General features: G+C 35.3%; 1 protein-coding gene across 5 annotated transcripts in view; it reads right to left on the bottom strand.

Moving 5' to 3' along the window:
* The window catches only part of CACNA2D3 (calcium voltage-gated channel auxiliary subunit alpha2delta 3), a 333,983-nt gene that overhangs the window by 102,978 nt on the left and 204,892 nt on the right, over positions 1 to 26,113 (bottom strand). For 4 of the 5 annotated variants that reach the window (XR_001558078.2, XR_004308777.1, XM_015875440.2 and 1 more), the window contains exons 12-14: positions 20,310 to 20,388; positions 15,313 to 15,446; positions 430 to 447 (exon numbers count right to left, since the gene is read on the bottom strand). Coding sequence is in view for 3 of the 5 variants with exons in the window: in XM_015875440.2 (XP_015730926.1) it covers positions 430 to 447; positions 15,313 to 15,446; positions 20,310 to 20,388 (231 nt within the window). In the remaining 2 variants the exon portion in view is untranslated. The remainder of the gene's footprint in view (positions 1 to 429; positions 448 to 15,312; positions 15,447 to 20,309; positions 20,389 to 26,113) is intronic. The other variant, XM_015875441.2, reaches the window with a different exon arrangement.

The raw sequence follows: 26,113 nt of genomic DNA, 5'->3' as shown, positions 1-26,113 counted from the left end.
GCAACTTATTAAAGAAGTCGAATGTCAGATGTATTCAAAGAGGTGTTGATAGATACAGTGGGGAGCAGTGAATGGGTACCAGCTTCAACATGGGTTTTGTTGTCTCTATAATACAAATAAAAATGGTCTAGAGATATTTCACATACAGTAATGGGGTGAGTTTATTTTTTTCTCACTATTACTTCAAATTATTGATAAAATAACTTCCTTGCTGTTTTCAAGCTGTAGGCCGGTACATGCCTATTGTGTTCAAATAGCTTGTGTTTGAAGAGCTGCTCTTAAGAGGGCCACAATGCAATGCTTTAACATCCAGTGCCCCAGTACAGTGAATGTTTCACTGATCACTACTGTACCATACTCATGACACCATGGAAACATGAAGGAGTGGTGATTACTTTGAATAACTAAGATCTGAGTAAAATATTTTACCTTTTGAGCCTGAGGGAGCTGGAAAACAACAAAACAGAACAAGTGATCATTATACATTAAATAAATTTGAACAGCTACTTCAGCTGTTGTATTCATAAAATCACAAATGTAAAAAAAAAAAAGTATAAAAAATAGAATCTAAGGAAACTAACTTTACACTGAGAGCTTACACTAACTTATTTGACAGCTCCTCTGCTAGGTATCACAAAAGTACCACGCAACTTGTTAAATAGCATACTAAAAAGAAACATTATTTTTTCATCAGATATGGTATCACACTTGATCCGTGAAGTAGTTCCATCTTTCTGTACACAAATATAATTCAACATAAAGATAGTTTCAGTTTAAAACCAGGCATTCTTTGTTGGGAAAGATCTAAATCTATAGCTATTAAGAATGAAGTGGACATTAGAAGTCTATTGCATTAAGGTAGGCTGAATTCTCAGGAAAGAAAAACAAAATGATAGTAGTGTCTATTTATGCAAACATGATATAATGTATGCATACAATACAACAATGTATGCATAGAAAAACATATTTGTAGTGTAACAAATAGGATTAGGAACATATATGCAAAAACAAGATGTTTATGCATATATGACTATTTACATGACTCATGTTCTTAAGCAAGATTGCCCCATAAATGGTTGTATGCAAAGTATTTACAAAAACAACTCACACAAAAAAAGTATGGAGAGCAGGCATTAGACTCCATTACATCCAAACACCTTATTTATCATATTCAAAAATGAGTTATTTTTCCACTTAAGGGGGAAAAACAACCACAAACAACCTCATTGTAGATAATGGAGAGGAACTTAGAAAAATAAACCTTTATCATCACAACATGTTTTTACAAACTCAGGTGCTGTCAAGCAACTAATTTGAGCATCATATTCTACAAAACAGTGTTTAAAGTACAGAAAATGTATCCAAAGTACGATATGTGTATTAGGTACAGGAATATCATTGCAGAAATTATTACCTCCAGATAACATTCAAACTAAATTAGAAAACGTCTAGTCCATATAAATGCAGATATGTTTAAGGTAGTAATGGAAAACCAATAAACTCATCAAAAATAGGAACCACAAATGTATGCACATACACAGTGCTCTGGTATGACTTCAAACATAAGCAAAGTCCATACGCAAGTTAGGATTTCCTATTGGTAATTATTACACAAACTGGATGCTACATACTTTCAATTAAGAAATTTGTCCTCTTGCCTTTACTGATATTATTCTCAATAGAACATTAATAATATTTGGCAAAAAAGGGCTGCATGCTATTTGTTGCTGAATGCAGTATGCCAATCCCATTTATTGCCTTTAATAAAAATGGAGAATATTTCTTTGCTCTGAAAGATTTTTCATCAAAGCCTTGACTAGGAATAATAGGTACAGCAGATTAGATTTACATCCCACTAAGCTTTTTTTTTTCTGGATAAGGATTCTCATCTCTTTTCATCTAACCTTCAGAATCCAGGTTCACAATCTTTTCATCCAAAAATCTGTCTTTGCTAGGGCTAGAAAAATCTTACTTTTTTTTTTTTTTATTAGTATTATTATTATTCAAAACTTGGCTGTTACAAGATCTATATGCCAGCAATTCACTTTCATAATTGCTATAAATTCCTTTGAAATAAACCATGGAGGTTTGTCTGACATTACCCCTTCTGGGAGGCCATAGGAAACAAATAATTTTCCTAACAATAACAGTAATAGCTCTCTGGTCTGTCCCTTTATTGCACAGTCTAAAAATTGCCTGTCTGTGTAAAACCCAGTGGGTACCTCTGCTTCCTGGGGTTTGCCTTATACCCTGCCAAGAGGCACTTTTGCAGTAAATTGTATGATCTCTTCCTGACCCTTAAAAAACTCCACATAATTTTTTTATTCTACTTGCACCTATGGTAAACTATGTCATTTTGGGAGCTTTATCAGGCACAATCATGCCAAAGTGCCCACACTTTCTATCTGTTTTTCTGCTAGTGCCTCTTCCTTTTTCTGATGATGAACAATAAAAGAAGACACGTGATCAGACATATATATGTTTGACTTGCTCCTAGTTAACCAGTTTTGTTAATATAACTGTGGCCGAGGTGCAAGGTATGGCCATTTACTGTCTTCTGCTGCTTGAAGGATGGGGAATTTTACCTTCCTCCTACTACAGGTATAGCAGGGTCAGGAGCCTGCAGACACAGAAATGCCAGTGAAAACCTGAGAGGATTTTTAAACAGAGAAACACAGACTTCATTAATGATCCCTATGGAACACTGTAAATCTTGCTACAACTGATAAAGAGCAAGTTTAGTGTGCAGGACCTTGCAAGAACACAGTGAAGGAAAGGGAAGTGGATTTGCCTTCAGATCCTTTCATTTCAATCTATCTTTCCCAGATGCACCACTACCCTCTCTTTTATTTTTTTAACCAGAGAACATTTCATATTCTATTTTATACTACAAAAATAAATTCCCACCAAGAATAGCAATCAGAGCTGACCCCTTGTCTCAGACTTCTGTTTTTCATAATACCTCACAAATAGACTAAATAGTTTTACAGAGGGATTTCAAACTTCTAAACATAATTTTAAAAAAATAACATACTTTTAAATTTATTTATAGGCTATTATGACAGTAATGACATTTGCAATTGCTAAACAGATTGGTTTTTACATTGATTCTAAAGTTCATCAATATTTTAAGGTAACATTTAAGAACAGTCAAGTAAATTTTTCCCTTGATTCAACTGCTCTTTTCAACTCGGGTGTACTCACATAAAAAATGAAATGAATTTGGTATTTGTAGTGTAGACATATTCACTGACTTTAGAATTGAAGGTTTCTCTAGGTAGAGTCATCCATTAAATGATATTGACCTCAAAAACTAATTAATCACCTAAATAGATATTACTGTTTTTAACTTTACGGAATGCTTATTTACAGAGTGAAACCATTAAACAAGCTTGAGATTTCAGCCAGGTACACTGCACGAGACTCACATGCTTACTCATGTTTTCTATTGCAGAATGCCTTCTATTAGTCCAACATGTCTTAGTGAATCAGTTTGTTTGTAACTAGCTACTTATGTGGCCATAACCTGAGCCATACTAATGCTTACATGTGTGCTTATGTGTGTTTCCAAGTAAAAAGCACATTTAAAACTCATACACCATTACGATCTTCACTTTGGATTACTATGCATCCTTCCTCAACATGGGCAAGAAAGAAGAAAGTGAAAATGTTATCAAATGCATTAAACAGCAAGCTGTCAGTCATTCTGAAAAATGAGTTCAAAGACTCAGTGGGTAATCTGTCCAGATCCACCACTTCACCAAAGGTTTCTACTTTCATTGCTTTGATTCTAAATTCTATTTGGTCTATGCTTTTCTATTTAAAGAATAAAAAAATGAAAATAAGTTTCCCTGTTCAAATCAGAGAAAGAGACAATGTGTCTGTGATATTTATATATACATATTATATATATCTATATACATACATATGTATATAGATATTTAAGATTTCTACATGGTCGTGGTCATAGAAAAAAGAAACTCCAGTGAAGCTCATCAGAGAAGGTCAAGACAAAAATAGACAATAGTGTATATGTGTGCCAGATACTTTATAATATGGGCCATGTTTTAAGACTTCACACAATGTAGGGGTGATTAACAGTTTACACTCGCAAAAAAGAGATGCAGTGCATGTCCTGCATTGTGAGGCTGGCTTCCACAGATCTTATCCAAAATGGCAAAAAATTTGGGGGGAGCACAGAGAGAAAGAACATTCAAACTCTTTCAGTTTTTAGCAGAAAGTTTTGTTTTCCTACTTTAAATATGTTTCAGTGATTCTACTTGCCACCAGGTACAGCATTTAAATCTCGCAATTTGGGCAATTTTTCTTTTACAATCCATGCATTTAGTCTCTTCTGCGATGCCTGTAAGAACTAGTAGCATTACAGGTAACTATGTGCATACAGAAAGACATAAAATTCAGCTTCCTACTGAGATGTTCCTGATGTTAAGACTTCAGTATAAGTACTATGAGTGATGATAACCTGCAGCTTACTAGGCCAACATCTGTAAGGAAAATGCATTTGATATTTCAAGGGATTCTATAACAAATCTTTCTCTGTTCACATAATTGTTTTACTATGCCATCACATATTTTACAGTAACTACAGCAGTTCAGTCAAGGACAGACTGCACTGCATACAAATTATTCCAGTCAGAGGAAATTTAATGTTGCTATGGAGAAGGGCATCATAAAATATAGATGAAAACTATCATGCTAGCTCTTTCTTTACAAATATTTCTATAAAGGCAGAAAGAAGAGATGCTAGCTCTTGTGAATATGCAAAAGAGAAAACATAGTATCTTTCAGACTAGAGATCAGATTAGAATTAAATCTAGAATTAGAATTATTATTTATTATATAATTAGAATTAGTCTGAATTGATACTGAAAAATAGTATTCTGCAAAAAACTTGCTCTGAAATCCATAGTCTAAGCCCACTCACAATATTTAACATTTGACATTATTTTGCTCTTTGTTATTGTAGCTTCTCTTTGTTCCATTCGTTGTTATAAAAGTATTTGGCAATCTACTATCTGATTCTAAAAGTCTGAAGCAAAGACTGAAATCAGTACAGTGCTAAAGTGCTAGAACTAGTTCTTACTTAGAAATAAAATGTTGAAAATTTTTATTCAGGGAAAAATCTGCCATTTTAGTTACACCCTAAAAGACACAATAATGATAGAAATGATAAGCTGTCCTTTACACTTACTAAAAGTCATTTCTATGCTGGGCACCACGCATTGAGATAAAGTATTACATTTCATTCTTTTTTCCTCAGTTATCACTTCTAAAAATACAATACTATTATAGAAACTTTTATTTAGCTACCACAAAATACCTTGAAGATTATGTCAGTAAGCCAGTGGTCCAGAACAGCTCTGAATGAGGAAGTATGCTGGAGGGCATAATGAGGTACACACTATATGCTCAAAAGATTACTTGAGCTGATAAGTGTTAGGGGATACATTTTAAAGGAAAGAAATAAGGCACTAAAGTGTTATCGCTGTTTCATTTCATGAGGAAAAAAATCCACAGATACAGATCAAGAGCTCTAGAAAGCAGTAAGAAGTGCATGAACTGCAGAGCTAATAAATTAAAAGCTTCAAAGAGCTTTATGAAGGGAATCATCTTTTCTCCTATTTAACAACTTGCAAACATAAACTGCTTTATCTTCAGAAACATCTGCACAGTTTCAGAGGAAGCATACACAAATGAGAAGAAAAATATTGTGTGTAAAAATAGTTCATAAATACTGCACTTAGAAACCCAAGAGTGGAGCTCCTGTACATGAGTGCATGTGCTTTTTTGCTTTGTAAGGAAAGGTGGTATACTCTGTGCAGGTGTCCAGGTTTGTTAATAAACATTTAAGAAGCAAATGTTCAATGTTTATTCAGAAAACAGCAATTTCTAACACTCACTGACAGCAAGGTGGCCACTGTGTGCCTCCAAATCAGTATCATGTTTTTCAGTCTCCATGCTTGAGCACAAAGCTACTGCTAATAGAGATGTACGAGATCAGACAGCAGGTGTTTAAGTCACTAATTGGTAGAAGTATTAGTTTAAAAATATATCATGAAAAAAAGAATTAAAAAATAATAACCTTTAATCATATTACATAATTTAACACTACGAAATCTCTTAGATAAATTCCTAATCAACAGATACTTAAAAACAATATATTTTTAGCAGCCTGTGGAAAGATTGGTATAGATCTGTCTGGTGCTGACGTATACTGATAAAGCATTCCAATCAATGCTAATCCCTATTCATTAGCCCTGTTCTGAGAAACAGTTACTGTTTCCATATCCTTTTAATCAAAACATGGGTAATGTATCTCACCATTCTAGTTTTACTCTGAGATTTTATAGCTACACTGTATTGTGAAAGCCATGAAGCATTTCATGGACTTTTCACACTGCAAGTTGACTTCATCAGGCTATTTAAAGATTCACTCACTTTGCAGAGTTACATTTCTCATGCTATTTTATTTTGCAAGAAACTTTCTGTTTGTACTCTTTACAACTTGAAATTTCAAAGCTTCCTAAGGGCCACCTTGACCTGATGGCCAAAAAGTAGGATGCTTAAGCTGGAAGAAGAAAAAAAAAACTGAGAGCATTTCTAGACGATCTGAGTCAATTTCAGCTATGTGGTTTGCCATTATTTAATACAATGTTTATGATATCTAGTTCAAAGAATACTTTCAGCCTGCAGTAAATTTCCGAATTGTCTTTTGCTTTTTTTCCCTTAATATATCACCCAGAAGATTAAATAAATAAATAAATACCGACCACTTCATTCCTTCACTTGAGGAACTCATAAGATATGGAATCAGAATTCTTTTAGCTATCCCTGAGTTAGAACTGTTTGCAAATGCTAAGGTCATATTCAGGCATGTCAGGACCTAAAAAGTGGCAAATTACCACCTTGTAGTTAGCTGCACTAAAACCTCAAAATCAACTTGTGAAAAATGGGCTGTATGTCCATATTATTAAACTAGACAGTAGCAAAAAGAAAATAGAGGATTGAAAATCCAATTTTAAGGATTTAATTTGACAAGGAAAATGTTAGAATTATTCCATCAGCCTACAGAAGTACAAACCCAATCTTTAACTGAGTTTTAACTATTGAATCTATCCTCTGTTTACATCAGTGTAACTCAAGGTACATAAATGGAGGGTATGCAGAGTAAATTTAATAGGTATTATCAAGAAATGTTGCCCATATGGAATGCAAGTATACAGCTGATTTAGGCACTTTAGGTGCCTTCTTAGGTGTTTTTGCTTTAGGTGTTTTTTTCACTAAGCAAGGCAGCTCCTTGATGTTGCTGCATCCTTTCTAGTATACATCCCCCCACATTATTTTCTGCTAATAAATAAACTCCATTGTAAAAATTACTTAAAAATTGTTGTTATTATGTAAAAGAAGCCCTCAAATGGAATGGCTATTGGAGGCCCTTTATGTCAAATCTTACTACAGAATCTTAGGGATCAGAATATTTAGAATACTTTGGGATTTTAATATTTTACCAAAAACTAGGCAATGGAAATTTTAGGGTGATTACACATTCCCCCTGAAAAATCTGACATCAATGCAGTCGAAGTGGTTCTGCATCCCAAAGAAAATGCTAAATATTCTAAGCTTTCTCTTGATACTCATGTTGATGATCAGATTTTTACCTACTGGATCGATCATCTTTGAATTAATTGTTAATGGAAATGCTTGCTGGGAAAGATCTGATCTGACAAAGTATTTCTCCAATGATGTGGAGAAAGGTAAACACCTTGCTGTCAAGCAGCAAGGACAACATTATAAAAACATCTTATTCCTTATAGAATAAAGTGCACTTCTGAATAGTTTCTTCAGAAATTACTAAGTTCAAAGTAAATCTTAATCACAATGACTGTGGCAAACATAACTTTCACGTGGGTACTCTATTATGTGTATGAATGAGTTATATGAAATCTCTTGATTGTACAAAAGTATCAGAGCTATAAATAACAGCTTCAATATCTGCAGAATAATAGACAAAAGAGAAGATTACTTCCTTTTATTCTTTCTTCTTCTTTTCATTTATGCACCAAATTCTGCCACTGCAGCAAAACTTAAATAGCAGCAGTAATTTAATGAGCCTTATTATTTCAGGTTTTACTCCAGCAGTGAAGATAAAGTATATAACATCTTCACTGTCCTCTTTCTTCTATCTAGTCAAATAATGACATACATAAGATCAGAGTATGCCATTATGCCAATGAATTATGCTAACTTCAATGATTTCCAGCTTTATCCCTTAAATAATCTATTATATTAAAACTGAAGGCAAATACACAGAGAAAAAAAATGTGATATATCTGACCAAATAGAAACAACTTCCCTGTAATTAGTTACATTTCACTCAGAATAGAGGTATTAAGATCAAAGATGGGCAAACAGTTTTGGCTGCAAATCTCTTTAGGTAGTTAAATTAATTAAGAATAGTAACATCCTCCTAAATGTTGTATTCAACATAACATATGGAGACCTAGAAAAAAAATTCTCCCTCTAGTTGCTGACTTGTCACCCTTTGATTGTCATTTCTGTCATAATAAAGCAGAAAATTATCTGTGAAACATTGGAAATAAAAAGCATTTTCTGTCCCCTCACCTAGAGGCACTGTACATCATTGGTAGAACACAGCTGGAAACGGTCCCAAACTGCTTTATCTCTAGTGTGCAGGTGTCTGCAAATGAGACCAATACACCTTTTGGCATGAATATGCCTGTTAATCACATTCAGTAGCTGAGCAATTCACTGTAAATAAGCTATAGTAACTGGTGAGAGAACATCTAGCAGGTGAACCCTACAGATACGTGTAATTCCACAGATTCTTTTTAACATACATCCAAATCAGTTTTCCTGTAAGAAGAAACAGAAATTCGGGGCAAAGTAATTGAAGGACAAGATACATGATACTTACAGCAAAGTAACAAAAAAAGCACCCTTAAACTATTAATGGCAATGTAATGTTTGCACTTTACAGCTCTCACAACAGAAAATCATGTTCACATTTAAATTTAATGACTCTTTACTTCCAAAATTTCATTACAGAATGTGATTTGAGGATGTAACTTCGCTGGAATATTTTAAGAGCTGTAAACACTGCACTGTCCACATAATTCCATGGACTATGTTTAATCAAAAACAAGCAAGAACTCCACAATTTTTAAAGCTGGGACAGGATACACAGCACTTTTATGGAAACCTTGTAGAAGAAAGCAATATGATTTGAAAGATATGAACATTCATTTATGCATACTTTCATTTACTAACCTTAATACTTAGGGTCTCATAGATGGACCATTGCTTATAGTGTTGACCTGCACTATCTGTGTCTTTACACCACCATCTCTTCTCCTTCTAAACAATAAATGACTCGTACCTAATACTTAGCATGCATGTAAATTATATTAAAGAGGTATCCTCATTTAACCAACGATGGTCAGTGGCAAAAGTAACCTCAGTGATGTGAAAGGGAAAATTCTCATTAAAATATTCAGTACAAATTAAAAAGAAAAATTATCTTAGAAGGCAGGAGAATATGCTGCGGATTTCCACATCACTAAGTAGGAAAGAAGACAGAAGGATTATTTAGAACTGTATTGTAGGAGATTGCCTTAGGAGATACCCTTAAACATCTACAATAGTAAAATTTCCATGTTCTCATCTGAAGCAATTTAAAACAAAAGCGTAAATAGCTCCAAAATATTTGCTTAGCTATCAAATTCTGAAAATATTTTTTAAAACCCGTTTAAATAAACTCTTTTGCAGGAACTGCAAAATCCAGTCTTGAAATTGGATTTTTCATGTCTATAATGCACTAATGCTGAAAGATGAACAAAGGCCAAAGTCAGTTCACCTATCATATAAAATACTAGAAAAGAGAACCAACACACAGCTAAAAGCAAACACGTAGCACTACTTTAATCTCTTTTCTATGCAGTAATATAATGCTTGTCTTGGAGCAGAGCTTCTTAACACTGAGTTTTGTTGTGACTTTACAGCTGCTTGCTGATGTCACAGAAAAATAAAAAGTTATATCCGCCAAAGCGTAAAGAACTTTAAAATGCATTTAAAAAAATCAACTGCATATCTCAAAGTTTGAAAAAGTAGGATGTGTATTCTTCATTTCTCATGCAAATATACACTAGGAAAAATAATTATAATAGTAATCCGTTTCAATGGAAATAAAGTACTGTAATATTTATAGTCTGAGCCAGAGTTATAATGACTGTGGGGCGAGAAGTGAAGTGTCTCAGCATGTTCCACATGTTTTTAACACTGTTCCTAAAGGCTCTGGAGGCTATTAAATTTAATGAACCCATCTGCTATGAAATAGAGGTCCAAACGTAATCAGTTTTCTCAGTGCCATATAATACAGATGGCATTCCATGTTCCACATCCCCAGCAGGAAATTTTATGTTCCTCTTTAAGTGCAGAACTTTTGTTTTTGCTTGTGTTTTTGATGTTTTAAACATCTTTTTGATGTATAGCATATAGCATTTTATAGTGTAAATACTATATACATAAATACACATGAAAAGTGTTAATTCATTAAAATAAATATTGCCATCTCTTTACAACATTTTTTCCTAGTGGCTTAGAAAATCAGCAATTAATTCTCTGTAGTAATACTCTGTGCTTAATGCAATCACTGATAATTGCCCTAATAGCATAACTCCCAGCGTTAGCAGTGGAGTAAAGCAAACACATAATTTATCAAAGTAGTTTACTTCAAAAACTGCAAAGCACACACACATATATAAGTAACTGCATGGCATGACCTAATTTGTATACACTGAATCTAACAGTGTACATACTCTTATGTATCTTAAGTATCTCTTAAGTATCCATATTCCTATCAGATCAATATGAATTTTATTTGGCTATGCATGTCTGCATTTTCATTTGGGGGAGGGTTCCCAATTTGTGTGTTTTGTTGGGACACACTGTGACATGTTTGTTGCACTGCTGGTGTGTGAGCAAGGGCTCTAAACTCAAATTAAAGCAGCACAGCTTCTTTGTACTGATTTGCACCCTGCTGCCTAACATAAGTAAATCGGATGTGCATTTGCTAACAAAAAGAAACAACATCCATTGTTCTTTGGAGCTGTATCTTAAAAGATAATGAATATGCATTAATTCTATCCAGTTGAGAGGTTTATTCATTTACTTTCTTGAGCACTCATTATGTTTTGACAGTTGACACAGATCTTACTGAATATGAAGCAGTTAATGTTGTTGATGTTTCATTTTTTCTAGATTCATCAGTAAAACAAACAGATTAGAGCTGTTCAGGAAAAAAAAATAAATGAGAATGCTTAATTACTGTGACTGGAAATTTTGGAGAAGAGACCTCATAGACATGACTTGCAGACTTTTCTATTGGACTCCCAGTGAAGCTCCCACAGACAGCCCCCAAAGCAGCAGCCTTAAGGGATGTTGCACCTACATGTAAATATGCGCATATATATATTTTTTAATTCTATGTACATTTCTTGTATTGATCACCCTTGCTATTTTTCAAGCACTATATGTAAGATTCCAGCATAAATACAGCAGACCACCATTACTGGAGCAGATGGTCTGAATCCTCAAAATGGAAAAGATGAAATAGTTGGAATTATAGTATTTTTCGAAGAAAAATAATCTGGGCTGAGAGTTGATGAGAAGGCACTCCTTGGCTACTTTCTAATTTTGCTCTCATATCTCTGTTGTTAAAAGATTGCTACAGGTCCATAGCAGACAAAACAGTGTTTGAAGAATCTTATTTTAAAAATAAACCTACCTGATGGAAGGCCTGATATTCAAGCATGGCTTATTCTCCCCCAAGTGTATTTATATGAACAAATGTTAAAGCAAGAAAAGGAAATCTTCATGGGAATATCAAAGCCAGTTAGTGTTTATGACATACCCTGATCAAACCCTATTAATTATGGCCACAAAGGAAGAGTTAGATGGTATAAACAATTTCTACACTGAATAAGGAAAACAACCAAACCAAACAAAACAAAAACAAACAAAGCTAACAAACAAAAAAGCTACAACACAACATCATCACAGTTCTCCAATTTTTAAGACTAGCATTAAAAAAATCATTTACTGTCTCTGTGTAAATTTCCTTTTAGCAGCTGTGGATTAATGACATTTCCTGACATTCAGTTCTGCAGTGATTAGCAATATTTACTTGCCATAGATATACGGGAGAATTCTGAATACCCTGATGTACTTTAATGCATTCCAATACTACAATCTATAAGTTACTTTGGAAATAGAGGCCCAGGGAACATTTACCATGATAAAAATGCTAACTACGTCTACTTATTATAATAGCATAATTAACTTGTGCTACCAAAAGCATTTGAAGATATCTCTGGGAACAGAAGCTAGTGGAAATGGGATAGTATTTTATTTTTGTTACTTCATAAAAGCTCTTCTGTGCATTGAGCAGAAATAAAACTGAGTGCATGGGAGAAAAACTAAACAGCACAATACCTTACCCAGAACTCCTAGATGGAAAAAATGCCAGCATAATGGCTTTGAGTCTGTTGGAGCTTTTTATATCTGCACATTATACACAATCTCATGCACAGCTCTGCTGCTTCTCTGAAACTGGCTTAGAATTCACCACTGATAAAGAGTTGTATCCCAGAATCAGTTTCCACAGTCAAAAATATTTTGAAACTGATATGACATACGTCTGAAGTGTTAGCTTCCTATACTGCCTACCAAATTTACGCAAAGAACCTGCATGAGTACACTGAGAGTAGTTTATAAGAATGAAAAGAACTAAACTGAAATTGATGAATCGTATATATAATAATTACAATACTCATTTTTAGGTTTTCATAAATACTTAGTCATGATCTGTCTGAATGCTTTTTGTTTTTTAATGAACTCTTCGCTTCCAAAGCACTAGACAACTCAAAATATTAAATGAAGTAATAATTTGACCTTTTTATGAAAAGCAATCCTCCAGTTGGAAAGCGAACAGGGCCAATATGGTAATGCATGTCTGAATGTGCTCACAGCTTGAAACTAATAGCCTGAAGGAGATGAACTCAACGGTGCATTAGAACCAGAGAATATCCTAAGGTATACTTATGAGAAACAAATTTCCCCAGAAAGAGTGAGAAAAGGTCCAAGTAAGTCAAGTTACACGCTTCAATAAACAAATACTCAATTGTAAGCATTTAAACAGTGGGAATTCAGGTGCCAGCCCAGTCTTTCTTTTTCCATTTCCTACAGAAAAATAAAAGAAGTAATGTTTCTCCCCATTCCAGATGTTATCAAGAGAATGAATTAAGGGCTTCTGTATTTTATAGACAATTACCCATCTTCCCAAGATAGTAGCTCTATACATCAGTTTACTAAAATATCCCAGTGCCCAGGCACTTTTCCATTTTCCCTCAGTGTATTCACCAGTCTTGACCTGCTATGGCTGCACATATGCTTAAAAGAAGTCACTGACCATTTCAATAATGTTACTTTCCTGAAATAATTTCATACTTTATAGTCATTATCTACTCAGGAAAGAGTATCATTAGAAGCTTTCATTTGGAAAACCAACTCTATTTTTGAGGACCCATTAGGTCATTCTATGTTCTGAGGCATTAAGTACTTGTAGGACCTAATGACATTAAAGTAGCAGTACTGGAACAAAATTTGACCCAGTTTTGAGGCAGAAAATTTATACCTAGACAGGTCTGGTGGAATGCTATCCAGACAGCATTATCTAGGGCATATCAACCAGATGTCCTATCTGCAACTCTTACAGTGTCTCTACACAACTGAACACCAAGATATAGCATGATGGTTCTTCTATTACACTTCATAATCTGCCTATGTTCAATATCTGCCTATCCCCTTACTCTTGATAACCCAAATTCTCTTCCCCTGAGACCTGCAAAGATCCAACAACACTTACTCACTTTCAGCGCATATCAAACTGCTGAGTAGAGAGGTGCAAATAGAAATGAGGCTGACGCTAGGAGGGGTGTGGAATATGGAACCACGGGACTGAATTATGACACAACACACTGATGGACTTCTATCACATATTTCAATCTCAAGATCTTACTCTAATGGTATTGGCAGCACCTATCAACTACTAAACTATTACAAAAACAGCACTTCAACTACTGTGAAGCTGACTTTGGAATTAGCTCAAGATAGTCTTCAAAAGACTATTTCTCAAGTAAATTACTGAACAGACAGCAACGATGATTAAGACCAGTTCTCCAAAGACCTAACTTAAAAGGATTTCAGAAATCTGTTAATTTTTTCTGAGGGTCAAGGGCACCTCTTAAGATCACAGCACCCCTTTGTCAGAAGTCTTACATTCATTGACACTGTTTTTGTCTGGATCCTAGTATGCTCCAACATATCGTTGCTTGCTCTAGAACAGCAGAGACGGTCAACTCTCATTTTTGGTGAGGGTGTGAGAGAGACACATTACCAAAACACAGTGACACGTATTACACCCATATATGCGGTCCCAACAATCCACCCATGGCTGTTTTGACACAATTGGATGACAAGAACATTTAAATTTTCTGGCAGCACACTTCTATTTCTTAGCTAACAAGGTCTAAGCAGAAGCTGTGGATGTGCAGGGACACAAATTGCCTGAGAAAATGTAGAGGATCATTTGGGTGGCACCTCTATAACTCCAAAGCATAATGGCCAAGGAATTGGCTTCTTAAAGGCTTTTACAAGGATGTCAAGTTAAAATTGAATGGTTATGACAATTTTGTTATCAGATCACCCACTCAATCTACTTTAAAAGGCGAAATCTATTTGGTCTTTTTCCCCCACTAAGACAGCATAATTGTCATTTAGCTGCTGATCAACACCTCTACACTAAAAACATTGATCCTTGTCACCCTGCACTTTTACATCGACATAGTCATATATTCTGTCTGACAGCATATAGAAAAAGTGTTCATTCAATCCAACCAATTTCTGTTCAGTGACCATGCTGATTAAGGAAAGGAAAAAAAAAAAAAGTTTTTGGAGGTCAAATTTAAACACAACGCTATCACTCATATTTGTTTCATTATTTTCTGTGTAATTTATAATATATAAATGCCCGGTGAAGTTCAGTAGTCTCAAACTACTTGCTCGTAACAAAGATGTCAAGATGTGATTTTCTCATTGAACTGGAGCATTCTAGTGACAGAAATGCACAACTAGTGTTTTTTAACAACAGTTTCTCTATAAATTCCTCATTAAGTATAGTTAGCTTACATTAAATGATTTCTCATGCAGACTTACTGTGCTGTCAATATATGCCTCAGTCCATACCACGTCATGTTCTTGGTCAATAACTTTTGGTCGGCTAAGAACATGGAGGTACTCCATGACATTCTCTTGGACATCAGCTAAGGTGGAGATCTGAGTAAAAAACCCTGTGAAAACAGACAATTTGAAGTTACAAATCATGCAAAACCAATTAAAGATTTCAAGATGTATGATGGGTTACCTCAGTTGTGTTTTCTGCTTCTTTGTTTCCAAAGGAGAAATGCAAAAAAGGAACGTTTGACGAGAAGCAGCCTCAAAGAGTTAATAACTGGAAGAAGTCAGTAAAGCTGTTGGCCATTCTTGAAGGTCTGGGTTCCCAAGGCTGCTATGAATTTCTGCACTGCATGTCCTAAATTCTCTATTTCCAGAAAAAATCCTTGCCTTTATTTATTTATTTTTTTGTTTTTTGAATGTGTTAGCCATTACATTTGTACAAAAACATCTCACCTTAAGTTTGGCCAGCCTCAAGAAGCCTTAATCATTAGAACTAGTCATACAACAGCACTTGCAAACATTCTAAAATATTCATCCTTGTAGAATGTGTCTTTGATAACAACAGCGTGTTATTTTCAAATGGTAGGTCACTGAGAATGGAGACTCAGACAGGAATTGCTTTTCTAACCAATCACAGCTTTGTTAATCCTTTAAAGCTTCACCTACAACCTAACAGCACTGAGAACAGCAGAGGCCACAGCTATTTGAGCTGTCACCACTTCCTCTTCATTCCTTGGATGTCAAGTATCTTTATACGTCATCACCTTGGCTTTTGGAGCACACATCATGCAAGGGTGACAAAGGACTGACAAATTTCAAGGCTACAGTTTCACCAGGACTCAAACCCCTAAAAGCAAAGAGCACACAAGACACTGCTCAGGGACCTCCAACTATGTTCACCCAACCCTGTTCTTCTGCACCAAGCACATACTTTCAATTGTCCCCATGGACAACTCTTTAGTTAGCCTTAAATAACAGACTTGGGCATTGTTTTATTTCAGCATTTGCCATGCAATTTTATATCATTACCCCAATATTCTTTCTTTCTGCTGAGCTCAGGAAAATTTCACTGCATATAATGTCAATACTTCTCTCATACAAATGTGCAAATTTATAGATGGAACAAATATTAGTTTGCACTAAGTGTTGTACAGTTAACAAAGGACCAACCGCTGTACTTACAGATTTTATATATTAACAATATTTGATAAATATTATGGCTAAAATGTTAGAACAGGTTAACAGTTTGAAAAAATGTCACTTTTCCTAAGGTGATGAACAAGATGACTTTAATCAAACATTACTTTTACATACATAGAGGTTGAAACTACAGTTAGCTAATACTTTTTAATGTAATGCTTCAATTAAAGTCAAAATGTTAAAGGTTAATTTAAGAAGCTCACAGATGTTTTTGCTTGGAAAATTATTTAATCACAGAATGTAAATTACCTTTCAGATAGAAAAAAAGCCTTTCTGGAAAATAATCATTAAATCTGATTGCCTCCTGAAAAGATTTTATATCCATTTTTCAAGTGAAAAAACTTTGCTGTGTAACATCTAAATGTTTGTGCCATGCACATTGATATATGTTGCAAGACATTGATGATGGTGAACACTGTTTGGTTTTCATTTAGATGAGACCAATATATGGATCAGGTACTGCCAACCTAAGCAGATTACTCATAACTATTGTGCATATGGTTCTGTATTATATTAAAAACTTCTGTTTTCTATGAATGTATGGTCCACCTACTTATTTTTTTCTATAAAAGTTTTTCCTTAAGTTCCAGTTTCCATTACAATAAAGCAAATAGCTATGCAAATCACCTTTCCTACATTTTTGATATTTGTTCTACTCTACAGAAAAAATTCTATAGTATAGGTAGAAACCGCATTTGGCAGGGTTCTCTTAGTTCACTTTCTCTCCATATTTAGACCTTTCGATGATTCATGTGTTTGCAGCTATGTGTGACTAATGTCAAACCTCACAAGAATTAACTTCCTACATTGTTCAATTAAACTCTCCTTCCCAGAGATCATAGGTACCCCATGGGTTTAAAATCTTACCCTTCCTGTAGCGAGGTTTAATCATCACATAAAGACGTGCTCTGAAGTTCTGAGCACAGTTGCTGAGTCTATGTAAGCAATGGCAGCAAGCCTGTACTTAACATTTTGCATTCTCACACATGCTTCTCTTCTCCCTGGTGTGTGAACTATGCCACCCCAGAGCTCCTTACACTCACTGCTACTTTCTTCTCCTCAGCAGGGAAAAAATTGTGAAAGAAATGGGTAGGATTTGGTAATGACAGGCATAAGATATGTATCATCGTATGGTTAAACACAGACACTTATGCTCTGACTTTCCATATTACACAGTGTTACACATATTACATTGCAGTGTTTCTGGATAGTTTGTTTTTCTCTAAAACATCCAACATCAGACTTGGAACTTTTAAAAATGCTTCCAAATACATTTTTAAATAGATGCTTCTCATTTTCTGGACACATGCAAAGTAGGTGCACTATTATTGAAACTAATAAAACACCCAGAATTAAAAATTTCCTCTTTGGGTAGGGACTAAGGAGGGAATTCATTGTTTCACCACAGCTGTAAAGCTCACACAGAGAATGCATCCCCCTCCTCTTAGGAGGCCTCTCAAGCAGGTGAACAGCCTGTAACTGGCTGCCTGCCACTCCCCACAATAGCCCACAGTGCAGGAGGTGCTGGGGTCATGCTATTAATGGGAATGGATGTGACTGGAGCTTCCTGTGCACAAGGCTTCCCTGCTAATACAATAGCCTATAAACTGCTCCAGCTGGGGCACAGTTTGCCTCAGGGCTAATCTGTCCTCTGCTGGCAGTTAGATAGCTGCTATCAGACCTCTGATATGCAAAGCATTTGCTCTTCACTGCTTTCCCAGCTTCTGCTCCTTTGTACTGATGAATCCCCTTCTTTGTCCATTTTCCAATATGCTAACCACAGTGATGCTGGCTAATTAATAAGCATTCAAAACAGAGGCTGTCAAATTGCTAAGACAGATTTTGCTGGGAAAAAAGAAAAACATAATCTACTACTGTCTGCTTTGATAGTCAGTAACACATTAACTCCCATCTTTATTTTACAGCATTCTGTTGGAAGTGACTGATGAGGAAAAGGCAGTGCCTGCTTATTTTAAAACCCAGCACATGCACACTTAACATTAGGAAACTTTTACCTTCCTGCAATTGAGGATGTTAGTAAATCTTAATTCTTTTCCTTCACGTGCACTGTCTTATGGTACACATGAGTAAATCATCGCAAAATTCACAAACCACTCTAGAGGGACACTGGGGTTCTTGAATGTTTTAATGCATTTAAAATGGTTTGGTGTTTTGCTTCATTAAGCCAACTCCCTCTAGATATGCCCTACTTATACACAGAAATGAAACAGAAAATGAAGGTGGGGGGAGGGTGTTGTTCAAGGATTCATCATTGGAATCTGGAAGCTAAATAAGTTTTGCAAGGTGGTATGAATTTCCCCTGTGATCCTTTTTGATGGAAAGGACTGCTGTCCACTGTCTAGTCAGCTGGAAACCCACCAAACACCCTTCTCCTCTGTGTTGTGAATTGAAGTCAAAAATCGCTGCTAGGAAAATTGATTTTAGAGCCATTGACCCTCAGTGACAGCAACATACTTTGGCCCACCCAGGAAAGCAGAAAACTGCAATACAGCCATTTAGGCAATCTTTACACTGGCTTTCCTACACTGCTCATCTGTCTGTGCTGTAATCCTTCCTCTTGCTAGGAGAAAATGGGTGAGCTGTAGCTGAAAACTGTAACGGAAAAACTCTAAATCCATAACACCTGACATGATGACTGATGCTGCTTCCAGCTATGATTTTGAAAGTTATAAAAAACTATTTATTTTCTAATTATAGGTAAAAGATTTTTTTGTCATTGTAAGCTACCAGAAAGCAGATATTGTATCTACTAAGCAGAGTGTAAAAAAAAAATGTATAGAAGAAGCAGTCATTAAACTGTTCAGTTGATTTCACATGAGTAAGATTCTGACTCAAAGCAATGTGGCTCTGAAAAGAACAAAGCTGTCCTGAAAAATGACAACGATGACCCCTCAGAGAATAAAGACGTGGACCAGATGATCTAGTGAGGCAAACTCTACTGCCTGGTCCTATTTTCTGAGTTGCTATACTTAGATCTTTATGAATCTGAAGAACAGAGCTAAAATATTTTGTTGATTAAATTGTCTTCAAAAAGATGCTTCAAAGGATTCTTATACTATTACTTAAACTAAATTATGGTGTAATATTAGCTGATTAAGACAAGACTTCAAACTAAGTAATTTCCATCAGCTGGACATAACAGTAGTTAAAGAAATAATGACTAAATGGATAGCACCTGAAGCAATTCATCATAATATAATGTGGCACAAAGGAAAAAAGAACTTTTGCCAAGAAAAAAGGAAAACCTGAAGACTAATTAATTTTGCTTTTTTTTTTTTTTTTTTCTTGAATCATTCTTACATTAGTCAGCCCTTCTACTGCAGCATCTCAGCAAATTATGTGTTTAATGCTCTTTCCTTACAGAATAAATCTGTTTTTTCAATTACACTGTCAGTTCCTCAAGGGACAGGATGTCTGGTGTTTTACATACCATGACTGACTCAACAGTGTTCACACACAACATTCTTAGGCGACAAACTAACTACGACTGAGTAATAACAGCAATAATGGGACAAATGCTTTGAATCTAAACATTGTTCTCTTAACTAAATTTTAAGAATAGACCATCAGCGAGCTTCAGACATCTAAATTTGTGTGTTACAGACAAATAAGCTTTTCCCTTGGAAAAAAAATAAACATCCTCTTTGATTAGACATCAGTAGCACAATATCTCTATGCAGATATAACCAGGTATTCAGGAAGAATCAGTAATACAGTTTTGAAAGCAAAGCTTTTACAGTAGAAAGCCAACTAACCTTTGTTAGCACAGGCCATCCACTTCAAGTTATCAGCAAAAGCAGCTTCTCTTCCAATCAGATAGGTAAAAATACGAACCTGAAAGTACAATGAAGAGATCAAGTCAATTAATACTGCAGTCATTTAAAACCTACACAATGAAATTTCAGATACCATGTAGTTGGGCTACATTGTGTATGTGTATGTGAGAAGAAAGACTCAGAAACTGGATGGATCTTGTGGATGGATCCTGTCACTCCCATAACAGAGAGCATCCTTTTACATCAAATAATTCTTCCTGTAAAATCAAGAGCCTATAGTATTAAATGTGAGTCTTTGCATCTTTTAAGTCATAATTATTATCAAATTATCGACTTTACAGATATTCAGTTAAAATAAATTGAAATATCTCTGCCCCTCAAATCATGACTGGCAGCCATCCTTGCTTCTGAAAGCAGTTTTTCCCCAAACAGCAGTCAAATACAGATATTTCAGTAAAGGTATTAAAAAACAGTGAAGGAAAGCATCCAAAATATTTGCCAGATACACTGCTTTTCTCATCAGGTGGACATGTGTAAAGGAGCAACAAGCAAATCAATCACAACTTTATCTACTGCATGCAGTGCAGCATCTGTCTTATATGTGAATGCCAGCTCTATACTACTTGCTTTTAACAGGACTGAGTGAATCACAATTGTGTGCTGAGAAGCCTGCACCTCCTTTAAATCTTTACAGAGTTTGGCACTAAGCACTAGAAAGGAGAGACAGTCCTGAGGTCAAAACAGTCACAGATTGAAAAGCATCCCTCCAGAAACATGTACAGGACAGATATTTAAGAAATAAACCTTTGTAACTCCTATCAGACTTAGTAGACAATGATTAAACTGGAATAGAGAAATAATTGTTTATTTAAAATAGTTATCTAAAGTTGCCATTTATAAAAATAATGAAACCGTAAGAGCATTCCCTTTTCTTATGTCACCTCAATTGCTGTCTTTTATTGTACTTTGATATATTTCTGATTTAACTTTGCACTCACATAAATAACATCAGCACAGACACGATGTAGAGTAATGCTGCTAAAAATACATGCTATTTCTGATACATAATTTTCACAAGCACAAAATAACGACAGCAAACTACATGATGGCTTTTGCAATGTGACGCTCTTTTATTTTTTTGCATTATTACTGTCAGTACTGTACCTAACATGCTGCTACTTGAAGAACTCTATTCTGTTCTTTCAGGGCAATGGGTCTGATCTGAAAGATTATCATTGATTCATCCATAACTTCTATTTGTCTGCAGCTATATCCTCATATGACCCATACAACACACAGAATAAGAGAGAACTTCTTCCAGGATGCTCATGAGAAATTATACACAAAAAACTATGATGTTTTATCTCATAAAAAAAAACAACCCTTGTATCATGATGGCAATGAAATGTAAAAACCATTGCCCAGAGAAGCTGTAGAACCTGCACTCTGAGAGACAAACTCCTGAACAGCCTGATCAGAGCAGCATATCTTCAGTTACCATGCCTAAAGATAATATAGAGATAGTGCTTGGATCACAAAGTCCATTCTAGTCTTTAAAAGGTAAAATGTTGATAAAATTTGATCATGATTTACATCATTAAAAATATAAATACACTAATTTTGCCGTATTATTAAAATCAAATAATACGCATAATTCAATCAAGTGTCTAAAGAATGAATGCCTTATTGATAGCTACCATAACCATTAATTAAAAAACATATACATCTTTATTCTCTTAGCACAATAAAAAGACAACACTATGATTTATACTCTAAAAATATAGCATGAATCAATGTCACGGTTTATCTTTCTGAAAATAATGCTCGAATACAGCCTATGATGAGACTGAATACATCTGAGAGATTCATATCTAACCACCATCTTTAATCTAAACAGAATCAAACTACACTGTGTTCCTAATAAAAGGAGACCAGCTTTATCTGAAAGAATGAGCAATAAGCATGATTATAAGACCAGGCAGCAACAAAACTGCATTAAGCCTACAAATAATGAAATTTCATCACATAGGTATCATAGATCATCAAGAAAAATGGATGGCTTCTGCGATACTGTTTCAAGGATTTTAGTGATCTTCCTCTGAGTGCATTTTAAACATGTAGTTTATTTACTTGGTATCTACTCTTTCTCTATAAGGTATTTTAAGCATCTTCAAAAATACTGCTAATTGGTTGGCATTAGCAGTAAAAATAAAAGCTATGAAGTAGTCAGCTAGCAGTGAAGATAAGTTATCAGTTCATTAAATGCTGTTATCCATCACTGTCATAATGAGTTGTGTATTAATCTCTGCACTTGTCACTGCACATACCAAAAAAATGATGTTTACTAGCTTTATCGTAAGGTACAAAATCTTCTATAAAAAAAAAAAAAAAAATCTAAGGAAAGCAACATCTGTAAAACACCATTTCTCTGTTGTTCATTACTTAATAGAATGACGTATTCATAGTGGCTTGATAAGAAAACAACCATGTAAAATCACAGAATAGTATTTTAGGTAATTAAAGAAAGCAACAAAAACAACAACAACAAATCCAGTGCCTGGAGAGTAAAAGTCTCTGCAAAGACCACATTGAGACTCTCCAGCACTTGAAGGGAGCTTATAAGCAGGAGGGAGACCCACTTTTTACATGGTCTGATAGTGACAGGATGAAGGGGGAATAGCTTTAAAATTAAAGAGGGGAGATTTAGAGATCTATGATTAGGTTAGATGTTAAGAGGGAATTTTTTACTCTGAGAGTGGTGAGGCAGTGGAACGTGGTGTTGTCCAGAGAAGTTGTGGATGCCCTATCCCAGAAAGTGTTCAAGGCCAGGCTGGATGAGGCCCTGCCTGGGCAACCTGATCTAGTATGCAGCAGTGCTGTCTATGACAGGGGCATTAGAATGAGATGATCTTGCAGGTCTTCTCCAATCCAAGCCGATCCATGATTCTATGATGTTTGGAGTTATACTCACTGCTCTTGGACAGTGTGCAGCTCCTACAGATGTGCCAGAGACTACCATTTCTTTAGGACAATATTCATAGAAAATGGAACATGCAACATAAAAGAAACTGAAAGGGCAGTGGAAATAGAATCTTTAACAGAGCTCTTGACTTTCTCAATTATATTTATCTGTATTAAATTACATATTTATCTGTATTTTTTTCTAAAGCAAACATTAAATGCAAAGAAAACAATTTGAGATTGATGTATTTTAATTATCTTTAAAAAGCAGTTGTAGAAATCTCCCATATATTACCTTCTTATTATGTCGCAGACATAATAACTTTCTGGCTCAGAAGGATCACTTCTGGGAAAGAGTATTCCAGTCAGCTACTATTCTTACTAAAAGGTTGCTGCATAGGCCCAAATGATTCTGAGGCATAGAATTATATTCCTATTAAGAAACAAACCAACTCCAACAGTGCATTTTATGACCAACAGCTTCTATGCGCAACACCACAGACTCTGGTCCAAACCACTAACCCACAGTGAGCTAGTGAGAATAAGCACAACATATCAACAGTTGTCACAAATTTTGCTGGTAACAACCCCCATGACACAGCAGATCATGACGACACTGAATTGCAATTGCTCAGTATTTCACTGAATTGCTCATTAGTTCAGCAGTCAAAATTAAGTGCCAATCTTGGACGAGAGAAAAATACTCAGATTAATAGTAAACACTTAACTGTATAAGCTACCATTATGTTTTATCTTTTTTCTTTCTGGTTTCTCAGTCTCTATGTTTTACACCCTTTCTGCCTTACTTAGGCATTGATCACGGTTTGGATTACATGGATGGTTTGCGCTCCATCTTTTGATGTATCCATGAGATGCATTGCTTTGAAAAATAAGACAAGAGTACAAATAAGTTTCTTGCTGTTACAGTCATGGAATATTCTGAAGATTGAACCTTTAAACTCAGGATAGATAGATTATATAATAATCTCAGAGATTCATGCATTCAACCATTAATAAAGAAAATGAAGAATGACAATCTAAGTGACAGCTATTTGAGTGCTAACTACATAATCTGAAATATCCACTTAACAGTTTCATACATTATGAATAGACTAGTCTGCAGTCCCTGAACTGCCCTCACCTCTGAAACTTCATTTAACTAGGAGCAGAGAGAACAGAAATCTGTGTTAAGTGAGAAAAGTTGCTCTGCAAAATTCTACACACTCAAACTGTGAAGTTGTATCTTCATGCCAAACAGGCTGAAAAATTGTCTTTCCAGAAACTTAAGATACAGTGTGAGAGGAGAAATGGGATTTCTGCTTGCAGCTGACAGTGGAGACATCTGTTTGCAGCTGCAAACTACTTCATGGACACCTTCAGAAAAACAGTCTTTCCTTTCAGGCTTAACAAGAAATAACAATAGCCTTGTGACAAGAGCTAGGAAATATAAGTCATAAACACAATATATAGATAAAATTCAAGTTTTTATAGTTGCAAGTTTTGATAGTCCCGAAATGTTCCAGGTAGCCTCTCTGTAGATGACAAAATTGATTGATTTAGAAGAACTGTGAGACTGAATAATTGCCTGAACTCTTAGGGAGCCTTACCATAAGGAACTGCCTCATTACAGGAGCTCTCCAGATCCGCAGGTGAGAATAGCCTGAGACATTTCTCCAGTCAATACATGCGATGACCAGATAGGCACTATTTCTATATTTGAAAGTATTGATTAGCCACCTGATTGGAGAATCTGGGTGATTCAGAGAGTACATCAGGCAGTTACTGCTGTAGAACTAAAACGATACTTGCAGATTTATCAACCATTACAGCATTTCAAATATCTTTTTTGAAAACGTTTATATATTTCCTCATATTTTGTTTCCTGCAATTGCACAATGTATCCAATTTTATAACAGTATCTTCTATTATCATGATGTCCTAAACACTGTGCATTGTACCCTAAGTAGCCAGTGAACAGTAAGAGAAACAAATCTCCACATCCCCCACCCCAAATTAACAGGCCTATTTAGCTGGAAAATAAGATTCCGTAAGCAAAAACAGTAACAAAGACAAACAAGACAAACATTTAATCTGTCTGGGGATCTTCAAGCAGCTGAGCCCTGTTTTCCTAAACATCTGCCTCCCCAATAGCTATTTGTATAGACCTACCTCAGAAATAATGTGCAGGAAAAAAGGAAATTGATGCTCTAGTTAATCCCCTGCGGTCAGGGAAGAAGATTACTATGTTATACTCACCTGCAAGAAGCGTATCCACCCACCCTCAAAGTCTGGAATTGTTGAGGGTCAGTTTTAGATAATTCAAACAAGATATGGGACACAGCGCGGGGAGTTTTTTTAGTCTGTTTTGTTTCTTATAATGCCAAATAAAGACAAAAAACTTGACAGAAATGGAAAATCTAGAGAAAATTACCAAGATCTCTAGCAGAGGTAATGCTTACATCCTTTGTAGATTTACAGAAGATTAAAAGGCAACTCAAGATTAATACAGCATTATTTCCCACTGTAAAAAACTCCCCCTAATAAAATAGAGATGGTGTTAGGAGAGAAATATGGGATTTTGCTATTTTCACTGCAGAAGGATAGATCAGGTGATTAGAAAGTGTTCTTTCTAATTAGCACAGGATTTATTGCTTCCCTCCAGGAGTTTAATACTTGGCAGTTTTGAAAGGAACAAAATGTCTTAGGCCGCTTATGGGACAAAAGTTTGAGCTGCATTACGCATTGCGAAGTATTGGTCACAGAACTGGGCAAGACCAGTTCCCTCACAGGTAGATGAGGATTGAACAGCTCAGCAGCAATTG

This window comes from Coturnix japonica, chromosome 12 (genome assembly GCF_001577835.2).
Source record: "Coturnix japonica isolate 7356 chromosome 12, Coturnix japonica 2.1, whole genome shotgun sequence".
Classification (NCBI taxonomy): domain Eukaryota; kingdom Metazoa; phylum Chordata; class Aves; order Galliformes; family Phasianidae; genus Coturnix; species Coturnix japonica.
This window is presented reverse-complemented; position numbering and strand designations above follow the sequence as displayed.